This window comes from Pseudophryne corroboree, chromosome 10, assembly GCF_028390025.1.
Source record: "Pseudophryne corroboree isolate aPseCor3 chromosome 10, aPseCor3.hap2, whole genome shotgun sequence".
NCBI classification, from domain to species: Eukaryota; Metazoa; Chordata; class Amphibia; order Anura; family Myobatrachidae; genus Pseudophryne; species Pseudophryne corroboree.
The window spans coordinates 221,877,202-221,892,057 of record NC_086453.1 but is presented as its reverse complement, the minus strand read 5'-3'; the positions used below and the strand labels follow the sequence as shown (position 1 = coordinate 221,892,057).

Sequence of the window (14,856 nt, the reverse complement as noted above, 5' to 3'; positions counted from 1 at the left end):
ATCAAATTTGTAGAATTTTACAAACGTATTTGCTCCTGACCAAGTAACTGCTCGGCAAAGTTGTAAAGCCGAGACCCCTCGGGCAGCTGCCCAAGATGAGCCCACCTTCCTTGTGGAGTGGGCATTTTAAGATTTTTGGCTGTGGCAGGCCTGCCACAGAATGTGCAAGCTGAATTGTACTACAATTCCAACGAGCAATCGTCTGCTTAGAAGCAGGAGCACCCAGTTTGTTGGGTGCATACAGGATAAACAGCGAGTCAGATTTTCTGACTCCAGCCGTCCTGGAAACATATATTTACAGGGCCCTGACCATGTCAAGCAACTTGGAATCCTCCAAGTCCTTAGTAGTCGCAGGTACCACAATAGGTTGCTTCATGTGAAATGCAGAAACCACCTTAGGTAGAAATTGAGGACAAGTCCTCAATTCTGCCCTGTCAGAATGAAATATTAAATAAGGGCTTTTATATGATAAAGCCGCCAATTCTGACACACGCCTGGCTGAAGCCAGGGCTAACAGCATCGTCACCTTCCATGTGAGATATTTTAAGTCCACAGTGGTGAGTGGTTCAAACCAATGTGACTTTAGGAAACTCAACACAACATTGAGATCCCAAGGTGCCACTGGAGGCACAAAAGGAGGCTGTATATGCAGTACCCCTTTTACAAATGTCTGAACTTCAGGCACTGAAGCCAGTTCCTTTTGGAAGAAAATCGACAGGGCTGAAAATTGAACCTTAATGGACCCTAATTTTAGGCCCATAGACAGTCCTGTTTGCAGGAAAAGGAAACGACCCAGTTGAAATTTCTCTGTAGGGGCCTTCTTGGCCTCCCACCACGCAGCATATTTTCGCCAAATGCGGTGATAATGTTTTGCGGTTACGTCCTTCCTGGCCTTGACCAGGGTAGGGATGACTTCATCTGGAATGCCTTTTTCCTTCAGGATCCGGCGTTCAACCACCAAGCCGTCAAACGCAGCCGCGGTAAGTCTTGGAACAAACAAGGCCCCTGCTGGAGCAGGTCCTTTCTTAGAGGTAGAGGCCACGGTTCGTCCGTGAGCATCTCTTGAAGTTCCGGATACCAAGTTCTTCTTGGCCAATCCGGAGCCACGAGTATCGTTCTTACTCCCCTTTGCCGTATAATTCTCAGTACTTTTGGTATGAGAGGCAGAGGAGGGAACACATACACTGACTGGAACACCCACGGTGTTACCAGAGCGTCCACAGCTATTGCCTGAGGGTCTCTTGACCTGGCGCAATACCTGTCCAGTTTTTTGTTGAGGCGGGACGCCATCATATCCACCTTTTGGTTTTTCCCAACGGTTCACAATCATGTGGAAGACTTCTGGATGAAGTCCCCACTCTCCCGGGTGTAGATCGTGTCTGCTGAGGAAGTCTGCTTCCCAGTTTTCCACTCCCGGAATGAACACTGCTGACAGTGCTATCACATGATCTTCCGCCCAGCGAAGAATCCTTGCAGCTTCTGCCATTGCCCCCCTGCTTCCCGTGCCGCACTGTCTGTTTACGTGGGCGACTGACGTGATGTTGTCCGATTGGATCAATACCGCCTGACCCTGAAGCAGGGGTTTCGCTTGACTTAGGGCATTGTAAATGGCCCTTAGTTCCAGAATGTTTATATGAAGAGATGTCTCCAGGCTTGACCATAAGCCCTGGAAATTTCTTCCCTGTGACTGCTCCCCAGCCTCGCAGGCTGGCATCCGTGGCCACCAGGACCCAGTCCCGAATGCCGAATCTGCGGCCCTCTAGAAGATGAGCACTCTGCAACCACCACAGGAGGGATACCCTTGTCCCCGGTGACAGGGTTATCCGCTGAAGCATCTGAAGATGCGACCCGGACCATTTGTCCAGTAGGTTCCACTGGAAAGTCTTGCGTGGAATCTGCCGAATGGGATTGCTTCGTAGGAAGCCACCATTTTTACCCAGAACCCTTGTGCATTGATGCACTGAGACCTGGTTCGGTTTTAGGAGGTTCCTGACTAGCTCGGATAACTCCCTGGCTTTCTCCTCCGGGAGAAACACCTTCTTTCTGGACTGTGTCCAGGATCATCCCTAGGAACAGAAGACAAGTCGTCGGAACCAGCTGCGATTTTGGAATATTGAGAATCCAATCGTGCTGCCGCAACACTACCTGAGATAGTGCTACACCGACTTCCAAGTGTTCCCTGGATCTTACCCTTATCAGGGAATCGTCCAAGTAAGGGATAACTAAAATTTCCTTCCTTCGAAGGGATATCATTTCGGCCATTACCTTGGTAAAGACCTGGGGTGCCGTGGACCATCCCTACGGCAGCGTCCGAACTGATAGTGACAGTTCTGTACCATAACCTGAAATACCCTTGGTGAGAAGGGTAAATTTTGACATGAAGGTAAGCATCCTTGATGTCCCGAGACATCATGTAGTCCCCTTCTTCCAGGTTTGCAATCACTGCTCTGAGTGACTCAATTTTGAATTTGAACTTCTGTATGCAAGTGTTCAAAGATTTTAGATTTTAAAATCGGTCTCACCGAGCCGTCTGGCTTCTGTACCACAATAGTGTGGAATAATACCCCGTTCCCTGTTGCAGGAGGGGTATCTTGATTATCACCTGCTGGGAATACAGCTTGTGAATGGTTTCCAAAACTGCCTCCCTGTCAGCGGGAGACGTCGGTAAAACAGACCTTTGGAAACGGCGAGGGGGATACGTCTCGAATTCCAATTTGTACCCCTGAAATATTACCTGAAGGATCCAGGGGTCTACTTGCGAGTGAGCCCACTGCGCACTGAAATTCATTGAGAACGGAACCCCACCGTGCCTGAACTTGTAAAGCCCTAGCGTCATACTGAGGGCTTGGCAGAGGCGGAAAAGAGTTTCTGTTCCTTGGAACTGGCTGATCTCTGCAGCCATTTTCCTCTCCCTCTGTCACGAGCAGAAAAGAGGAACCCTTTTGTCCGCTTGCCAACCAGGACTGCGCCTGATAATACGGCGTCTTATTTTGAGAGGCGACCTGGGGTACATCCCCTTTTTTGTTAAGGCAATACTTCCAAATGCCGTTTGGAATCCGCATCACCTGACCACTTTACTGGTATAATTGGACAACGCACTTATACTTGATGCCAGTCGGCAAATATTCCGCTGTGCATCATGCATATATAGAAATGCATCTTTTAATTGCTCTATAGGCAATAATATACTGTCCTTATCTAGGATATCAAATTTCCAGTCAGGGAATCCGACCACGCCAACCCAGCACTGCACATCCAGGCTGAGGCGATTGCTGGTCGCAGTATAACACCAGTATGTGTGTAAATACATTTTAGGATACCCTCCTGCTTTCTATCAGCAGGATCCCTAAGGGCGGCCATCTCCAGAGAGGGTAGAGCCCTTGTTCTTACAAGCGTGTGAGCGCCTTATCCCCCCTAGGGGGTGTTTCCCAACGCACCCTAACCTCTGGCGGGAAAAGGTATACTGCCAATAACTTTTTAGAAATTATCAATTATCGGGGGGAAACCCACGCATCATCACACACCTCATTTTATTCCTCAGATTCAGGAAAACTACAGGAAGTTTTTCCTCACCAAACATAATACCCCTTTTTTTTTTTTTTTTTTTTTTTTTTTTTTTGGTGGTATTTATATTATCAGAAGAGTGTAAACTTTTTCCATTGCCTCTCATGCAATGTGTGGCCCTATTGGAAATCACGGTTGTCTCTTCACCATCGACACAGGAGTCGGTATCCGTGTCGGCGTCTGTATCTGAGGTAACGGGCGCTTTAGAGCCCCTGTATGAGACGTCTGGACATGCACAAGCTGAGTAGCCGGCTGTCTCATGTCAACCACTGTCTTTTATACAAAGCTGACACTGTCACGCAATTTCAACAGTACATCCACTCAGGTGTCGACCCCCCAGGGGGTGACAACACTATTACAGACACTCTACTCCGTCTCCTCATTTTCTCCTCATACATGTCGACACAAACGTACCGACACACAGCACACACACAGGGAATGCTCTGATAGAGGACAGGACCCCACTAGCCCTTTGGGGAGACAGAGGGAGAGTTTGCCAGCACACACCAGAGCGCTATATATATACAGGGATAACCTTATATAAGTGTTTTTCCCTTTATAGCTGCTGTATTGTTTATACTGCGCCTAATTTGTGCCCCCCTCTCTTTTTTTAACCCCTTTCTGTAGTGTAGTGACTGCAGGGGAGAGCCAGGGAGCTTCCCTCCAACTGAGCTGTGAGGGAAAATGGCGCCAGTGTGCTGAGGAGATAGGCTCCGCCCCTTTCTCGGCATCCTTATCATCCGTTTTCTTGTATGTTTTGGCAGGGGTTAAATGCATCCATATAGCCCAGGAGTTATATGTGATGCATTTATTTTAGCCATAAAAGGTTTTCTATCGATTTATTGCGTCTCAGGGCGCTGCCCCCCCAGCGCCCTGCACCCTCAGTGACCGGAGTGTGAAGTGTGCTGAGAGCAATGGCGCACAGCTGCGGTGCTGTGCGCCTACCTTTATCTGAAGACAGGAAAGTCTTCTGCCGCCGATTTTTCTGGACCTCTTCGCTCTTCTGGCTCTGTAAGGGGGCCGGCGGCGCGGCTCCGGTGACCCATCCAGGCTGAACCTGTGATCATCCCTCTGGAGCTAATGTCCAGTAGCCTAAGAAGCCCAATCCACTCTGCACGCAGGTGAGTTCGCTTCTTCTCCCCTTAGTCCCTCGATGCAGTGAGCCTGTTGCCAGCAGGTCTCACTGAAAATAATAAACCTAAACTAAAACTTTCACAAAGAGCTCAGGAGAGCCCCTAGTGTGCACCCTTCTCGTCGGGCACAGAAAATCTAACTGAGGCTTGGAGGAGGGTCATAGGGGGAGGAGCCAGTGCACACCAGGTGATCCTAAAGCTTTCTTTAGATGTGCCCTGTCTCCTGCGGAGCCGCTATTCCCCATGGTCCTTACGGAGTTCCCAGCATCCACTACGGACTACGAGAAATAGAATTATCGGTAAGTAAATTCTTATTACATCTCTAGTATGGAGAGTGACACCTTATCACAGATTATTATGCATTGAGTGATCTTTAGCTGGTGGTCTTCAGTATGCCGGCTGTCGGATCCCGGCACACAGTATACCGGCACCAGAATCCCGACAGCTGGCATACCGACACTTATTCTCCCTCGTGGGGGTCCACGACCCCCCTGGAGGGAGAATAAAATAGCGTGGCGCGCGGTGAGCCCGCAAGGGGCTCATTTGCGCTCACTTCACAGTCAGTAAGCCGGCGGTCAACCTCCCGACGCCGGTATGCTGGTCACCGGCATACCATACTACACCCATCTTTAGCTTAATCCTGGTCTCTTCAACCTACTTGTGTGTAAAGCTTTTGTCTGGCTTAACTGGCTAATGGTCTTTAGACATGAACATCTTGTCCTCTTGACCTTACTGTTTACATATTCACCACTCTATGCAGTACACAATGTACACTGTCTCTGTGAAAATGTTGTAACACTGGAGAAAGTCAGAACGCTTTATTTTTCTATTGTCCAGCAGCATGTTGCCAAATGGCAACTGTGTACTTGTGAAACAAGAACACAGACATCCTATGACTTGCACTATTGGCAGTGAGCGTGAATTAAGTTATGTAAATGTTCAGCGATTGGGGTAATGTAGAATCAGTGCTATTTATGTTTAAGCCTTATGCAATGTTATAACACAGTATTAAAACTACGTTGTACATTAGAAGTGTGTGGCTGTGGAAGGGGAATAGTGTCTCCTGAGTAGATCACATGCATACGGCTGTATGGGAGTGTGCCTCCATCGTCACTCTTCCAAGAAAGATGTCCCTTCTAGATGCAAGCATGACCGCATAATGGGTGCTGTCGCAAAGAACATTCCAAGCGGTTATTCCCATGTCCTAATAGGCCTGTATGATGCATACCTAGGTTTTCAAATTCTGTCCTCAGGACGCACAAACAGTTAATTGTTTTCAAGGTATCCTAACACTTTCATAAGTGAAATAATTAGCTCCACCTGTGTATCTTGTAAAATGTCAGTGAGCAATGAATACACCTGTGCACCTTCTAGGTGACCTGGAAAACATGAACTGTTTGGGCCACTGGGGACAGAGGGGCAGATGTAATAACCTGGAGAAGGCATAAGGAAGTGATAAACCAGTGATATGTGCAAGGTGGTACACGCACCAGCCAATCGGCTCCAGCCAATCAGCTCCAATATGTAAATTAACAGTTGGGATCTGATTTGCTGGTGCCTTTATCACCTTGCACATATCACTGGTTTATCACTTCCTTATGCCTTCTCCAGGTTAATACATCTGCCCCAGAGTTTGAGAACTGCTCTTAGCCAGTGCTGAAAACCACACGTTAACAAAGGTCTTGATAATGCAATATTTCAACATGCATGTGCAGTACATGTGCAGCTTCTTGCCAGTATTCCTGGCCACACCACTCTCTGGCTGTGCTGGTATGGTGAACATTCCAGCCGACAAGTAGACTCATGCGGAGGCTATACAAAGTGAAGTATCTCTCCTGGTGTTTGTGTGTGACTTTTTTTTTTTTTTTTTTTTTTTTCTCTCGTCAAATATTAACCCAACTCTCTTTCCTTTCCAGGATAGCCTGGCCTGAACCATTACCTTGCACAACTTTCTTGGGCAGTGGGCTGGACAGCTGAATAAGATTGCGTCTGGACTTCTAAAGTAAATCTCTGTGGAATATGGGTCAGAAGGTTACAGGAGGCATAAAGACAGTGGATATGAGGGATCCAGCATACAGGCCACTGAAGCAAGATCTCCAGGGTGTGGACTACTGTAAACCTGCTCGACTTGACCTCTTGTTGGATATGCCTCCAGTATCTTATGAAGTACAGCTTCAGCATTCATGGAATAATAATGATCGGTCTCTTAATGTTTTTGTCAAAGAGGATGACAAACTTGTTTTTCACCGGCATCCGGTGGCACAAAGCACAGATGCCATTCGTGGCAAGACTGGTTACACACGGGGCCTACATGTGTGGGAAATAACATGGGTCATGAGACAGCGAGGGACTCATGCTGTTGTTGGTGTTGCAACAGGAGATGCACCACTCCATTCTGTAGGATACACAACACTCATAGGAAGCAACGGGAAATCCTGGGGATGGGACTTGGGTAGGAACAAACTGTACCATGATGGTAAAAATCAGCCAAGTAGAACATACCCTGTTTTTCTGGAGCCTGATGAAACCTTCATAGTGCCAGATTCTTTCCTGGTGGTTCTAGACATGGATGATGGTACGCTAAGTTTTATTGTGGATGGACAGTACATGGGCACTGCCTTTAGAGGATTAAAAGGAAAAAAACTCTACCCTGTGGTTAGTGCGGTTTGGGGCCACTGTGAAATCAGAATGCGCTATTTAAATGGACTTGATCGTAAGTAATATTTTTTCCAAAGAATAAAACTTGTTTTGGGTTAAGAACTGGTGTAAATATGGTTAGTAAAAGTTATACAGAGGTGTCCTCATACACCTAGCCTCAATACACCATGTGGTGAGAGAAGCCTGCCTCAAGTGACGTGCCATTTGTCTCAATACCAAGGTGCTGTGACAAAACCGCTTCATGAAACTATAGAGATTAATTTGATATGTAACACTTATATTTGTGTGACTGGGCCTGGATTGGTTTACAAAGCACAATGGCACTTGGTATGAAACACCACGGCCGCTGCATCATAGCAATTAATACAGGATTAAACTATTAGCGCACACAAGTGTCACGTTAACTCAATGAAGCAGTTTTGTTGCATTGCTCTTAAAATGAATATTCGCAGAAAATGCTTAACACATATGACATGGTGTGCAAAGAAGTTTGGCATGACTGCAGCAATCCTGTATAAGGGCACATCTGTACATGGTCTAGACTTCTATCCATACAGAGAACTGATATTATTTGGGTTGGTTTTTTTGTTCTTGCGTCCTAGAGGATACTGGGGTCCACATTAGTACCATGAGGTAGCCTTGGGGACTTTAAGAAATCAGTAGTGTGGGCTGGCTCCTCCCGCTATGCCCCTTCTACCAGACTGTTTAGAAAATGTACCCAGAGGAGCCGGTCATGCTTAGGGAAGCTAATGACGTTTTCTGCATTTATTTTCTGTTATATTCAGGCAGGTCTGGTTGGCGCCAGACTGCCTGCTTCAAGGGACTTAGGGGGGAGACCGGCCCAACTTCCTAAAGAGTTAATGGTCCTGTGTCTCCACTGTGCTCCTGAGGGAGTCATTCGCAAGCCCCACCACGGTAAGCGTACCCTCCCGCAGCATGCCGCCACCCTTAACAGAGCCAGAAAGAGTGAGGAGTACAGTGCCGGTGTCCCAGTTAGCGGGGAGGAGAGAAGTGTTGTAGTATACGAAGCCCTATTAAGGTAATTAGTGTGTCGACCCAGCTAAGTTTTGCTTGGTTACAGGGTCGCTGTGTGGCTGGCTCCAATTTGTCTCCCTGAGGGCTTTGTGTGGGTTAAACTGTTTTCACCTTCTGTCTGTGGTGGTGTGTCCCCCTTTACGTTACCATGACCAGGGACTGTTTTTCTGCTCAGCTGAATGTCTTTCCTCCCCTGGAGACTCACTACCCTGTACTCGGGGTAGGGCACATTCTCAAGCTAGTGGGGCAGAACCCCCATGGTTAGCTTCCATTAAAGGGATGATATCTAATATTTCTACTGAATTATTCCATAATGAGAGACACCGATTTAAAGACTGTCTATGGATGACCTGATGAATAGATTCAGTTCACATACCAGCGTCTCAAATCCCTGCCATTGGCCCACAAAATCGTACTTTGGCCCAGCTCATGCAGGATGATACTGACTATTCATCAGATCCAGAGGAGGGTGAAGTGGATGTGAGTGCAGTCCTGTGTCACAAGGAATACAGGCCCTGATAGCCTCTATCAGAAATGTCCTGCACATTCCTGACAAGACGGCGGAGGTAGAGGAGGAATCTTATTTTAATGTAAAAGATCCTCAGCTACTTTTCCTCCATAGGAATTGAATGCCCTGTTTTAAGAAACTTGGGCTAACCCTGACACAATTTCAGATCCCTAAAAGATTGATTACATCCTTTCCCTTTCCTCTGGAAGATAGAATGAAATGGTGAGAACCTGCCTATTGTGGACGCATCTGTATCCAGGTTGTCACGTAAGATAGTCTTACCTGTTCCTGGGGCAGCATCCTTAACCACTTAACTGTCATGGTCCGATCTCATGCGACTGCGCTGTCCCACCCTGTCCCCCCATTTTTTGAGATCCATTCTGCAGATGTGCATAATATGTTTAAAAAAGTGTTTTTCTAAATATTTAAACTGTTTATTTATTTTATTTAATAATGTTAAGTTTTTTGAAGGGAAAAATTGTCAGGTAAGTGGTTAAAGAACACGGCTGACCGCAAGATTGAGAATACGCTCAAATCGTTGTACACAGCTGCTGTGGTGGCCCAGAGACCCACTATTGCTTGTGCATGGATCACTAAAGCCTTTGCAAAGTGGACAGGTAACCTAACTGACAGATTGGATACCTTATCAAGGGGGGAGATAGTTTTACTCCTGCAGCATATTCAAGACTCTGCTAACTTTGTTGGAGGCCATAAAGGAAATTGGTTTGCTCCACGCACCACTGTGATGGCCGTATCAGCACACAGGAGTCTGTGGCTACGCCAGTGGACTGCAGATTCCTGGAAAGGCGTGGAAAACCTACCATTCACAGGTGAGGCCCTTTTTGGAGATTAAGTGGATATCCAAGTCTACGACGGGTAAGTCTACGTACCTTCCATCCGCAACACCCCCAGCTCGAAAAACGTACTCTGCTCCGACTCTGCAGTCCTTTCGGACAGCGAAATTCAAAGGCAAATACAAAGGTTCTTTTTCAGCCTTTAAAGGTAATAGAGGTAAACCCAGAATACCAGCAGCTGCAGACTTCTGGGTCTGCTTCCTCAAAGCCTTCAGCATGACTGTGTGGTCTACTCTGCCCGAAAGACAGGCAGGTGGGAGCTCGATTACGGTATTTCAGTCACGTTTGGGAAACATCTTGCCAGGATCACTGGGTCACAGACCTTATCACCCAGGGATACAGACTGGAGTTTCAGGAACTCCCACCTCACAGATTCTTCAAATCAGGCTTACCAGCTTCTCCAGAAGCAAGTATGACTTTACAGGCAGCAATTAAAAAAACTGGTACAGGCTCGGGTCATTGTCCCAGTTCCACTTCAACTACAGAACAAAGGTTCAACCTGTTTGTGGTAACGAAATCGTTCGGTAAGGCCCATTTTAAACCTCAAATCACTGAACCTCTATTTAAGGGTGCTCAAGATGGAGTCTGAGAGCGGTGATCTCGAGTCTGGAGGAGGGGAAATTCCTGGTGTCTCTGGACATCAAGGATGCGTACCTTTAATGTTCTGATTTGGCTGCCTCATCAGGCTTCTACGGTTTGCACTACAGGACCGTCACTACCAGTTTCAGGCCCTGCCATTTGGCCTCTCCACAGCGCTGAGGGTATTCACCAAGGTAATGGCAGATGTTTTTCCTCCGCAAGCAGGGAGTGAACATAATAACGTACCTGGGCGACATGATAAAAGCGCCTTCCAGGGAGAGGTTGTTGGACAGCATTACCCTCTCAACCAGACTACTTCAGGATCACAGTTTGATTCTGAACCTACCTGGAACCAACACTGAGGCTTCCGTTCCTGGGGATGATACGGAGGTACAGAAGGTATTCTTTCTGTTTGGAAAAGGCATTGGTAATCCAGTCGATTGGTGTGGGATGTTCTAAAACCAGCCTGGATATCAGTGCATTTATGCATTTGCCTTATGGGGAAGATTGTCGCCTCTTGGGAGGCTCTGCAGTATGGAAGGTTTCATGCAAGGCCCTTCCAGATGGATCTGCTGGACAAATGGTCTGGATCGCATCTTCACGTGCACCAGAGGATAAGTCTGTCGCCAAAAGCCAGGATTTCTCTTCTGTGTGGCTTCAGACTTCTCACCTGATCGAGGTTCGGGATTCAAAATTGGATTCTGCTAACCACAGACACAGCCTCAGAGGTTTGGGAGCGTTGACCCAGGGGGAACAGTTCCAAGGAATATGGTCAACTCGGGAAGCCATTCTTCCAATTAACATTCTGGAACTAAGGCCCATATAAAACGCCCTTCTACAGGCATCACATCTTCAAGATCAAGCCATTCAGATTCAGTCGGACAATGTGACAGCAGTAACGTACATAAACCGACAGGGTGGAATGCAGAGCAGCAATGTCTGAGGTAACAAGAATTCTCCTCTGGACAGAAAGACACGCGGTGGCACTGTCGGCAATCTTCATTCCAGGAGTAGATAACTGGGACGTGGACTTCCTCAGCAGACACTACCTCCACCCGGGAGATTGGGGCCTTCACCTGCAGGTGTTCGAGTCTAACAAGTCTGTGGGGAATTCCACAAATAGACATGATGGCCTCTCTTCTCAAGAATCTAAAGCAGTATTCCGGGTCGAGGGATCCGAAAGCGGTGGACGCTCTAACTCCATGGGTCTACCAGATGGTTTACGTGTTTCCACCTCTTCCACTGATCCCAAGAATTCTCAAAAGAATAAATGAAAAAGGATCAAGCAATTCTCATTGCTACAGACTGGCCAAGAAGGGCCCAGTACACATCTACTGGAAATGCTCCTAGATTACCCATGGCCTCTACCTCTTCGAGAGGATCTTCTACAACAGGGGCCGTTCGTCTATCAAGACTTACCACGGCTACGTTTGACGGCATGGAGGTTGAGCGTCAAATTTTAGGCCGGAAAGGCATTCTGGATAAGATTCCAAGCCAGGAAAGGGGTTACGTCTAAACATTACCACCGTATTTGGAAAATGTCTCGTGGTGTTAAAACGGGAAACTTCCTGCAGTGGAATTTCAGCAGGGAAGTTTTTTTTTATTATTTTTATTCTACAGCCTGGTGTGGATACAGGCCTACGTTTGGGCTCCTTGAAGGTCCAGATTTCGACCTTTATCCATTCCTTCTCCATTTCCCCTCCCTTCCCAGAAACAATCATCTTTCCTCCCTGAGGTTCAGACATTCTTGAAGGGGGGTTCTGCACATCCAACCGCCCTTTGTGCCTCCCACGGCACCTTGGAATCTTAACGTGGTGTTGCAATCTGAATGGTTTGAGCCTTTACAGGAGGTTGATGTAAAATTTCTTGCGTGGAAGACCGTTACACTGTGGCCTTAGTTTCTGTCTCACAAAAGCCCCTATTTGCTTTTTCATGAAGATAGAGTTGAACTCAGAACTCGTCAGCAAATTCTTCCTAAGGTGGTGTCTGCGTTTCATATCAACAACCGATTGTGGTTCCGGTGCTTAACGACACCTCTGCTACCTCAAACTCCTTGGATGTTGTGAGGGCTTTGAAGATCTATGTGAAGTGGACAGCTCATCGCAGGAAATCTGACTCGCTGTTTGTTCTCTGATCCCAAGAAAATTGGGTGTCCTGCTTCAAAGCGGTCAATTGCTCGTTGGATCAGGCTTACTATCCAGCATGCTTATTTATCAGCAGGATTGCCGGTTCCTAATGTACAGGCCCACTTTACTAGGTCGGTGGGTTCTTCCTGGGCGGCTGCCCGGAATGCTTCGGCTATACGGCTCTGCCAAGCGGCTACTTGGTCGGGTTCGAACACATTTGCTAAGTTCTGCAAGTTCGGTACTTTGGCCTCTGAGGACCTTCAGTTTGGTCAATCAGTTCTACAGGAACCTCGGCACTCTCCCACAGTTTGGGAGTTTTGGTACATCCCCATGGTACTAATGTGGACCCCAGTATCCTCTAGGACGTAAGAGAAAATAGGATTTTAATTGCCTACCGGTAAATCTTTTTCTCGTAGTCCGTAGAGGATACTGGGTGCCCATCCAGTGCTTTGTTTTTCGTGCACTGTTACTTTAAGTAATGTTGGTTCAGCTGTTGCTGTCCCTGTTCAAGTTTGGTTAGCATGGCTTTCCTCATTTGTGTGTGCTGGTTCGAATCTCACCACTGGCCTGTTACATCCTTCCTCAGGATATGTCCGTCTCCTCGGGCTCAGTTTCTAGACTGAGTCTGGTAGGAGGGGCATAGAGGGAGGAGCTAGTGCACACTATTGATTTCTTAAAGTGCCCAAGGCTCCTAGTGGACCTGTCGATACCCCATGGTACTAATGTGGACCCCAGTATCCTCTACGTACTACAAGAAAAGGATTTACCGGTAGGTAATTTTAAAATCCTATTTTATTTTTATTTTCTCTCTAGCGGCTTCAGGTGTAAGAATGAACTTATTGCGAGCAGTATTGCATGTTGTACAGCCTGCAATTCCTTACAGAAATAACTGCTGAATGGAAATCTTTAGCTGGAATTTTGTCTAGCGTCGGCATTTTATTCCTGCCAACTGCTTACAACATGTGGTGTTGTAATAGTACTAGAATTTGAATAGTAAACTTGTTCTCTAGTTTCTATGCATCTAAACAGATGATCAAAGCTTTGTCTAATGACTGCCTTTATTTCCCAGATTTTTTGCCTGCTAGAAGGGACTGTTACAGGTTATACGTAGAATATACGTATTCTTGTGGTCAGAAATATCCTTAACCGGAGTGGTGTAGTCTTCCTAGGAGCCAGATATGCCTTTCAGGTGATGAGGAAGATGTGCAGGCCTTTGAAGCTATAGGAATGAATAAATTATGACCACACCCACTTTAATATACAAAATATAACTTAAAACTTATTCCAGTCCTCCAACTTCATGCTGTTGCATGCCTTTTACAGCAGTCATATGATGAAGTACCAATTTCCTAGTGTCCTCCCATCTTCCTCCACCTAACTAAATTCCTACGACTTGCTGCATACCTTTCTTATGTAACATAGGGCTTATAGAAAAGGAGGAGTCCATACCCTAAATAACCGGTGAGTGACTTTCTCGCTTACATGATGGAGGCAAAATCTCTTGAGGCAGTGGTCCTTATTCAGAGTTGGAAATGAGCAAAAAGAGGAGCGATTTGTTCCTGGAATAAACAATGATGCGGGGGTGCAAAGGTTTGCAATGAAAATACTTGATTACTTTTGCACATGAACAACAACTTGGCAACTTTGTTTTTACACTCTGTCCTTATGACACATCCCAATTTGCCACTCTTGGCTGTTCCTAGCACTTAGAGGTGCTGGGATTCCCCTTGGTTTGAATAGATGGCATGCGCATGGCATCTAGCCACACGTCTGCAATATCAAACGGCAACTCTTCCCACCCACTGGAGACTGATCTGTGGGTGGGGACTGCACTAGACAGGCTGTTTTAGCAGGATGCCGGAATTAGGGCAGAGTGCATTTTGCCACTTTAAAATCGTATGTGGCGCCCTGCTACAATGGCCTATAGTGAGCACTAAGTTCAAACAAGACTATTAACAAAATAGTGCAACTTTGTAAGTTACAACACCCCTGTCCCCCACCCCCCTGCATGTACCATATAAACAAAGATACAATGAGGAAGTTTTACATGGGCACTAGGCTTGGTAGCAGCCACACCCCTAAAGGGGGGTACTCACGGGAGAGATGTGTGCTGAGCGATCTTAACACAGACCGCTCAGCACACATCTCACCCCGCTCAGCACAGCGCGATGTGCTGAGCGAGGGGGAAAGCCGACGGGGTGCCGCTCACTTCACACAACAGTGAAGTGAGCGACCCGCTAGATTGAGCCTGCATGCAGGCTCAATCTAGCACCCACGCAGCGCTATCGCTGGAGGGCATACACACGGCAGATCTGTGCTTAAAATCTAAGCAATCTAGCAAGATTGCTTAGATTTTAAGCACGGATCTCTGTGTGTACCCCCCTTAACACTATGGTAGT

The 14,856-nt window shown here is 46.9% G+C and overlaps 1 protein-coding gene across 1 annotated transcript in view; it reads left to right on the top strand.

The window, feature by feature from the left end:
* The window catches only part of SPSB1 (splA/ryanodine receptor domain and SOCS box containing 1), a 47,856-nt gene that overhangs the window by 30,295 nt on the left and 2,705 nt on the right, over window positions 1-14,856 (top strand). The window contains exon 2 of the mRNA XM_063943095.1: window positions 6,614-7,410. Within this exon, the coding sequence (XP_063799165.1) occupies window positions 6,717-7,410 (694 nt within the window). The 5' untranslated portion in view covers window positions 6,614-6,716. The remainder of the gene's footprint in view (window positions 1-6,613; window positions 7,411-14,856) is intronic.